The sequence below is a fragment of the Octopus sinensis genome, linkage group LG19, assembly GCF_006345805.1.
Source record: "Octopus sinensis linkage group LG19, ASM634580v1, whole genome shotgun sequence".
Lineage (NCBI taxonomy): Eukaryota > Metazoa > Mollusca > Cephalopoda > Octopoda > Octopodidae > Octopus > Octopus sinensis.
The window spans coordinates 43,713,398-43,723,397 of NC_043015.1; the positions used below are offsets into that span (position 1 = coordinate 43,713,398).

General features: G+C 35.5%; 1 protein-coding gene across 1 annotated transcript in view; it reads left to right on the forward strand.

The window, feature by feature from the left end:
• Positions 1-1,810: 1,810 nt before the first annotated feature.
• LOC115222286 (pyroglutamylated RF-amide peptide receptor-like) overlaps positions 1,811-10,000 on the forward strand; it is a 37,492-nt gene continuing 29,302 nt past the window's right edge. Inside the window, exon 1 of the mRNA XM_029792460.2 lies at positions 1,811-1,942. Within this exon, the coding sequence (XP_029648320.1) occupies positions 1,823-1,942 (120 nt within the window). The 5' untranslated portion in view covers positions 1,811-1,822. The remainder of the gene's footprint in view (positions 1,943-10,000) is intronic.

A 10,000-nucleotide genomic window follows, 5' to 3' on the forward strand; every position in this document is an offset into this window, starting at 1 on the left:
TGCAGTACTCTTCACTTGAATGATGCCATTCTGGTAGTATATAACACGTAAGTGAAATGATTTGCAACATAGATTAGTAGTAGTAGTAGTAGTAGAGTTGGTGGTGTGAAAGTAGTTGTGGCAGTGGTATTGGTGGTAGTGGTAGTGGTAGCAGTGATTGCGATGATGGAGCAAGTAGTGGTGGTGGTAGTGGTGTTGGTGGTAGTTTAGTAGTAGTAGTAGTGATGGTGATGGTAAAACTAGTAGTTATAGTAGTAGTAGTAGTAGTAGTAGTAGTAGTAGCAATGATGGCGGTGGTGAAACTAGTGGAGGCAGTGGTGATTGTGGTGGTGGTAGTAGTAGTAGTAGTAGTGATGGTATTAGTAAAACTAGTAGTGATGGTAGTTTTATTATTATCATTATTATTATTATTGTTGTTATTATTATTATTATTTTATTATTATTATTATTATTAGTAGTAGTAGTAGTAGTAATAGTAGTAGTAGTAGTAGTAGTAGTAGTAGCGATGACGGTGTCAAAACTAATGCTTGTGTTGGTGGTGGTGGTGGTAGTAGTAGATTTTGTTGTTGCTTAACTTTACATCAGTCAGTATATGGTAGCTGAATTAGTTATGGTTCCAGAAGCACTCTTTCCGTCCATTACTTTTCTAGCTAAGTGTATCTGGAACGAAACTATTTAATATATGCTACTTCAATATATAATATTCTAGAGTGTGATACATGAGGAGATTTCATTGCTATTTCTAGCAGTTTTAGCGACCGCCGTCTGACTTCTCCATCGGTTCTAGGAAAGTGCAGCAGCACAATACCGAAATATATTACAGCAACTTAGCAGTGGTTCCTATATATATATATACGTAATTCTTTTACAAATTGCTATGTTCTTGGCACATCAAATCAGCTTTTTCAGACGTTTCGAGATCATTAAATTTATGCTTTAAGGAAATATTCTTCTTTCGCCTCTATAAGAAGAAAAGCCATCAAGACTTTCTTATTTCGCCAATAAATCTCAGCATTTTAATATCTTTCTTAAAAATCACTTTATGTTCCTCTCTTACATTTTTCTATTTATTCATTTATTTATTTATTTAAGCAACTACTGTCTATTCAGTTGCCATTGCTGTTGTTCTTATTGTTGTCTTTATTACTATTCTTACTGTTGTTGTTGTTAATTCTATTGTTAGCCTTCTTTTAACCCTTTTCGCTCGCAGTCAGTCCTGATGGAGTATATCAACGCCCGGTCAACGGCTTTCCAAACAATGCCCAATCAGTTTCCTGATATCGAATATCAATGGCTACACATTCATATCTGTCTTTTTCATATCTAAGGCAGTACAGTATGACTTGAAGACGCTTTCGCTGCTATGTTGGACGAACAGCCATTTAAAAATACTTTAGTGGTTGGTGTTGTTTGTTTGAGTCTAAAATATAAAAAAAATATGCATCTATCATTGTTTATCATTGATCATTCATCACCGATCCAATATAACTCATTGTAAGCCTCGTTACGCTTTTCACGAACTGATCTGTAATAACACGACTCGACGATCAGTCAACGATTGTACTTAGACCAAAAGAGAGAACCCCCAGCAACCATACACGATGCTCAGGACAACTTAGGCCTCGGAACGAAACCTATTTTTCCCTATAACTCATTTTTCTACCAATTCATTTATCACTGATTCATATAATACGCTATTTTTTTCTTACAACCAATCAAACGTGATAAACGAAGATAGACATGTACCATTTTGATTTCTGCTTCCTTCAATAATATATATATATATATATACCTCTCTTTTTTTTCTTTATCTGACAGGTATATGGCTATATTGCATCCACTGCAGTCGAAATATTTGTGCACAATATCTCATGCAAGAATAGTAATTACAATTGTATGGTTCTTGTCTTTTGTACTGGCAATCCCCATCTTGAAAGGAAGGGTAAGTCATTTTTAAATACATTTCTTCACTGTTCTTCACTCCTGCTCCAGAGTCTCGGCTGCGGGGTCATTCCGAAAAGCTCTACCTGCGACGATTTCATCTCAATCGAAGGAGAGGAGCTTTCTCCGTCCGGGTTGCGGATCCGTGGAACAAGCTGCCAGACGAGATGGTGAAGATGCCGACGACCGCTTTGTTCAAAGCCTCCCTTGACCTCAAGTGGCGTGAACTCTTTACATGAACACCACCCTGTACTTAACTCCATGTCCCCCTACATGGCCTTGTTATTTGCTTTTGAGCCAAAATTAAACTAACTAACTAACTAACTAACTAACTAACTAACATTTTGCGTTTGATATTTCTATTCTCTTCTGGCACAAGCTAAATTGTTTGTTTGTAAAGGTGATCAACTAGCAGAACCTTCACAAAATTTGCGCTGTGTGGTGCTACACTAAAACCCCAATTCCTTTTGTGGAAGAGTTTAAAGTTATAAAAGTCAACTGACGCTTAAAGCTTTGCAAATCTGGGATCGCCATTGGCGGCGCAATTTTGATATTAGTTGTGTCAAATAATGGAGTATACAAAACTGCTAGAAAAGCACATATATGTACGTGGTGGAACGTTCATACTATCGTGTGAACGTAGAATTATAATCACACATATATGTGTAAATGTGCGAGTGCCTGCGTGTAAGTGTATGGGTATGAACGCTTCGACACACGCATATATATATAAAATATTATTGGTGAATTGAAGAAATGGAGCTGAACGAAGATTGAACAGAAATCGTTTTATTTCATTCTACACGTGTTTCGAGAGGCACAATTTACCAAAATCCGATTGATTAATCTGCTACAAGATTATTCATCTTTCTATTTCACATAATATATATATTATATATATATATATATATATATATATATATCTTATATATATATATGTATATATAGATATATATATATAAATGGAGATTAACGCAGGTATAAATTAAACACTTTTAAGTTCGACAATGTTTCGAAGATTTCACTGATATTATTCCAAAGGAATAAATGGTGTAAAACAATGCACTCTTCTCTTCAGGGAAGTGAAGAAATGAAACTCGTCAATAAGACATTTTTATAGAAAATGATGGGTATGTATTGTGATTAACTGAACGCTATTAATATAGTTTGAAAAAACGTTATATGATATAACGTCAGAAGTAGCCTATAGAAAGAGGAGGAATATTTATAATGAATGTTAAATATAAAGGAAATTAATGTTTAAATTATATATAATGATAGAGATTATTTATATGAACTAAAGGTGTGTTTTCTGCCAAAGTTTACATCGGTATGCACGCTCTATAACCGTGTTTACTAGGGGATTTAAAAAAAAAATAATGAAAAATAGTTCAGAATTACAGAGAGGACAGAATTCCTTGCCTTTGTCATAAGGTATCGAGATTGACAGAATCAACCATTCTAAATTAAATTGTTCATTGTGGTCTTTTAGAATGGCTGATTCTCTTAATCTCGATACCTTATGACAAAGGTACCATATTTTACCGGGATGGGTTTACAGTTTCGTTGTACAACAGTGGGACACTTAACAACTGGTTTAGGTGCATCCGATGGTGTAGATGTGTCGCTTCAGGGGATAAATGGACATAACTCGTTAGGATAAAAGTTCTGCAATGTATCTTCTCATTTCGTGAAAAGAAAATCAGCAGATTAAAGGATATATCTTCAATTATACAGAAGATCAATAATAGAATCACAGATGCAAAAAAGAAACAAACACGCAATACAGCGAAAAAATAATAGATTACATTATATATATTTATGTGTGTATGTATGTATGTAGATATGTATGTATGTATGTATGTATGTATGTATGTATGTATGTATGTATGTATGTATGTATGTATGTATGTATATGTCTGTGTGTATGTATGTATATATGTATATATGTCTGTGTGTATGTATGTATATATGTCTGTGTGTATGTATGTATGTATGTATATATGTCTGTGTGTATGTATGTATGTATGTATACATGTCTGTGTGTATGTATGTATGTTGTATGTATGTGTGTATGTATGTATGTATGTATGTATGTATGTATGTATGTATGTCTGTGTGTATGTATGTATGTATATATGTCTGTCTGTCTGTATTTATGTATGTATGTATATATGTCTGTGTGTTTGTATGTATGTATATATGTCTGTGTGTAAGTATGTATGTATATATGTCTGTGTGTATGTATGTATGTATGTATGTATGTATGTATATATGTCAGTGTGTATGTATATATATATATACACTCTATAATCCTGGGCTTATATCTCGTTTTAGACCGAAATTATATTGGAATCATAACCTGATATATTTGCGTGTTTCGATTCTCTTTCTTTTGGAATTATATATTTATCCAAAGATTAACTTTGAATAACAAAGTAGGCCCAACTAGTTCAGAGTTTGTGTGTACTTTAATCTTTACAGCCGCGTGCTTTTGGTAACCTCAACTTTCCGTTTCTTTTTCTATTCATCAGAATTTTTCAGACTATTTGTGATAACTATATAGCTACGCCCTAACAACTCTGCAAATTCACAGCCCTAATATTTCATTAAATACGGTATTCAACTGTCAGATCCGAATCTTAAAATCTATGAAACGATACGTTTCTCTTAGTAGGTTCCATCTTCTTTTGGATCTTAGCGTCACCACGGAGTGACTCATCTGTAGGCAAAATATCCAGTGAAATCAATCCATGGACATTAACGCTGCAGTTAAAGTGGACTACCGCACCAAGCGAGAAACGATCCGTTCGCGAAGCAGATGTGCGCACAAGATGTATTGGGTTGTCCGGAAAGTTTGTGCCGATTTATAGCAGCTTACCTTTCGACTTATTTTATAACATGGTTGAGTCCATAAAATAGGATTTGACTACACCTCCATTTAGAGCACAGTTTAAGCTATCTTTTCGTAGAAGAAGGTTTATGTTCTTACAACTCGTGTTAATTCTGTAACCCTTCAAAATGGAAGATAAGAAAGTTCATTTTCGGCACTTGATGCTTTGGGAACCAGACAAAAATTGCTGCAGCTCGGCTGGGATGTGTAACCCCACCCTCCATGTTCACCAGATATTGCTCCTTCGGATTTCCACTTATTCAGGTCTCTGCAGAATAGTCTTAATGGTAAAAATTTCAATTCCTTGGATGACGTAAAAAGATACCTTGGTGAATTCTTTGCTGTGAAACCACGTCAATTCTAGGAAGTGGGTATTTTCAAGTTAAAGGAAAGATAGAGACGCATTGTGCAACAAACTGTTTCATATTTGGTTGATTATAAATGTAACGACAAGTATTTATTAACCTTTATCTTTCCTTTAAAAATCGGCAAGAATTCAAACTTAAGATCAGTTCCAATATGGTTGACAGATATATGAATTTATAAAAGTTTTTCACTGCAATTTATTGTCATGGAGAAAGGACTCAAACGATCCTCAAACATACTTCGACTTGTTTGAAGGTGGAATTCTTCCTTTCCTTGTTTCCTACCTCTACTCACATATACAGACTTCAGCTATAAGTCAGTAGGTCACGTTATTCAATAGACGACTCTGTCGTTCATATAGAATGCCCGATATTATTAAGAGTGCCTTTATTGATCCCATAAAGATGAAAGACAAATTGAATTGTGGGGTAAGAGATTTCAAAACTTACGGTTGTTAACGGAAGCAACAAAATATCGCGTGGCATTCAATCCATCCGTGTATAAAGCATGTTAATATAATTACATCTTCTCCACCGCAAGAACACGGTCTGTTAATGATAGCAAATATTAAAGAATTCAAAGGTAAAATGCTGTAGATTGAAAGAAAAGACCGAAATTTGTGATATTTCATCATTAAAGTCAACAGATGAGTGTGAATAGAGACAGGCTTCGACATTTCAGTGTTGTGAAAGCAATTGTGTGTGTGCGTGTGTGTGGTGTGTGTGTGTGTGTGTGTGTGTGTGTGTGTGTGTGTGTATGAATTGAAAAAGGTCAATGGAATGGAAGAATAAAGGGTAGAATATTTTCTTCATGACAAACTGCAGCGAAAAGCTTTTGTGGAACTGGACTTAAGTCTTCGCGCATCTCCTCACTGATATATATATATCGGGAAGATGAGAGAAAAATACAGCGTGAGAGACAGAAGAGAGAGTGAGAGAGAGAGGAAGAGAGAGAAAGAGAGAGGGAGAAGGAGAGAGGAAAAGAGAGAGAATGTAAGTGTAAATGTATCAAGGGCAAAAGGAGAGGCAGATGTAAAGTTAGCGGTATCAGTAGCATTCTATTATTCCCTTATTCTATTACAGTAATCCCTCGATTATCGCGGGTGGTACATTCCGAACCCTCCCGCGATAAGTGAATATCCGCGAAGTAGAAACAGTACTGTATATTTTTAAAATTCTTTTTATAATTTGTATATATTTAATATCATTATAAATGCAAAACAACACTACGGAGGTACCATCGTAAGCTGAAGTAATAAACCGCGATAAGTGAACCGCGATAGTGTGAAGAAGTACTGTATTCTTGTATTCTTTTACTAGTTTCAGACATTTGACTACAAAGGTAGTGAGGCACCGCACTGAAAGGCTTAGTCCGGTGATTCCCAAACTTTCTCGGACTGCCGCCCTCTTGACACTCCAGCCACATTCCTAACACCCACCCCCGCGTATTACCGCAAACATAGACCACTTTCTGCAGAAAACAGAAAATTGAAAAAAATAAAAATTAACTTAATTAATCCATTATTTGGGGTTTTGTTTAAATCCATTGCCTCCTGTTGGCAGCTCCATTATCGCCCTACTTTTCTTCAAAGCCCCTTTTGGGAATCACTCGTTTAGTAAAAAAAATCGACCCCAGTAACTTCTGATTTGAAAGTCTGGTAGTTATTCAATCGGACTTAAAACAACAACGCCAATTATTCAGCGGATTGGGGGAAAACACTCAGACACACACACACAATGTATGTATATATATATATACATATATAATATATATATATATATATATATATATATATATATACACACACACGCATATATATATATATATATATATATATATTATATATATATATATGTATATCTGTGTGTGTGTATATAGGCTCGACACGTTAAAGATTCTTTTAAATTCCTGAGCGTTATACTGATACATCCGTTTGTTTTCTACATCACCTGTCTTCGTCTTTTGTTTTTTTTTGTGAATTCTCTCCCTGTATATATATATAGTTGAAATTTATAGAAAAACAAAAGACGGAGGCAGGTGTATGAACAACGTGTATGAACAAGAAAGTTTGACGCTCGGGAAAAATGAAAAAGTCTTTTACGTTTCGAGCCGACGCTCTTCAACAGAAAGGAATAAGAGAAAATAAAAAGAGAAAATGAACATCATCATGTAGAGATTAGCGATCTATATATCGTTATATGGTTTGCTGAATTTATTAATACCAATTATATGTCATTAATCGGTCAGTGGTTATAGTAGAAAACACTTGGCTAAGGTGCGACCCAGTGGAATTGAACCGGGAACCACATGATTGCAAAATAAAGTTCTTAACTACACATCCACATCGGTATCTATCTAGAAAATAGTGATGCAGAGACGAGGTTAATCAATGAGTGATTCTTGAGGTAAACGAAATCGAACGAAACACTTCCAGCAAGATCATAAGATGTCACCTCATTTATAAGCCATATAGTCATTTCGAAGCAAAAGAAAACTTATAAATTAAATTTCGTTCCAGAGTTTGTATTTTGTGTTTTGTTGTACTTTTTATTGTGTTTCTTCTTTCCTTTGCAATTCTTGTTTCCTTTTGTTCATTCTTTCCGTTCAAAAATCTCAGTTCCGTGTTTAAATCGTGTCATAGAGATTTCATTTCATTGCTTATTATTGCTTCGAAATTATTTTGATACCGCAGTGTATTATCTTCGGAAGAACACATTGCAGATTTGTAAAGTGGTCAATATGAAAGCTGAAGTAGAAAATGAAGAAGAAGAAAAAATAATCAAACAAAATTTGAAAGAATTGAGGAAAAAAATATATATAAAAAAAGAAGAAAACGAAATGGCATTGTTTGCAGAAAATTAAACCGCGATGCAATTTACGAAATAATAAGAATGGTCGTCACTTGTTGTTTACCTGCAAGTATATATATATATATATATATATATATATATATACATTTATATACATATACGTGTCTGTGTGTATGTATGTCGGAAAAAGACACAAAAGCACAGAAAAACACACATTCACATACGCAGACTCATATACACACATACACACACACACAGGCACACACACATAAAAATACATTCACACGCACATGCACACACACGCACACATGTACACATGCATACACAGACACATACTCACACAGACACACACACACACACATACACACATATACACACATGTACTTACACATGCACAGACACATACACACAGAGACAGGTACACACACAGGCACACGCACATACACATACATATACACGCATGCACATGCTCACACACGTACATATGTACACACACACACATTCACAGATATATACACACAAAGACAAACACACACATACAGACACACTCACACACGCACACTCAGAAACATTGCGTTGGTTTAGATTCGACTTTAGAACTTGACTGTGAAAATAATTAACAATTTCTTAACTATGTTCATGATCAATTGAAACCGAAGGTAATGTATAGAAGATCGCATCGACCTCATGCAATTACTGGTATAGTTTAAACGGCCACATAGTATAGGAAAATATTTATAGGCGCAGGAGTGGCTGTGTGGTAAGTAGCTTGCTTACAAACCACATGGTTCCGGGTTTAGTTCAACTGTGTGGCACCTTGGGCAAATGTCTTCTACTATAGCCTCGTGCCGACCAAAGCCTTGTGAGTGGATTTGGTAGACGGAAACTGAAAGAAGCCTGTCGTATATATGTATATATATATGTGTGTGTGTTTGTGTGTCTGTTTGTCCCTCCACATTCGCTTGGCAACGGATGCTGGTGTGTTTACATCCCCGTAACTTAGCGGTTCGGCAAAAAGAGACCGATAGAATAAGTACTAGGCTTACAAAGAATTAGTCTTGGGGTCGATTTGCTCGACTAAAGGCGGTGCTCCAGTATGGCCGCTGTCAAATGCCTGAAACAAATAAAAGAGTAAAGAGAGGGTAACTGATTCCGATGCTACATGAAAACTGAAAACGGGTCGAAACTCTTTTATTTGAAACTTTGACGACCAAGATGAGCCGCACAATTCTGTGCTAGGAATTTCTTCCCCTGTTAGCTTTATAATTTCTCGCTTTTGTGTTGTGAATCTCTGTCAATAACATTAATGTAGGTGAGTGGTTTTTATCCCCAATGAGGAAGTGGAAGTCTGCAAAATATAACGAGCTACGGTCTGTTGTTTATCAGGATGTCAGTGGCCAGCGAAGTTTAGAATGCGTTGAGCAACAATAGTGAGTGAAATGTGTTTTCAAGAATCTTCTCTTTCATCCTGTGCTTACACCATGAGATAATTTGATCCCCCACAAAAACTTGTATGTACTGTCAGTGTAAGCCTTAAGTATCTTCTTCATTGTTGAGGGTTTGGATCCATAAAGCTCGATACACACTACACATTCTCTGAAGAACGCAAGCCTTTTTCACATTAAAACGTTCTATTATATTTCATTACCGGTAATTTTGAAGCTTCTTATAGGGATCTCAGGCAATCCTTTGGATGTAAAGGAGAGAACGATTTTCTTATCGTTGGTAATACATGATCCACTGTACAAGAAATCACCTCATTGAGTTCTGTGTCATCGATAGCAAAACCGGAATTTGGCTTTCTTTAGATATTAAATTCTCTAAATATTCCAGTTTGGTGCTCTATAACAGTGCACCGCAGCCTTTTTTCACTTGCGGTACACTTATATTCTTATCAAAAATTCAGCGGCACAACTGAAATTAAAAATATAGCTAAAAGTATAGTGGAAAAAATTATATTCAGGTTACACTGCGGTACATCTAGCATCGT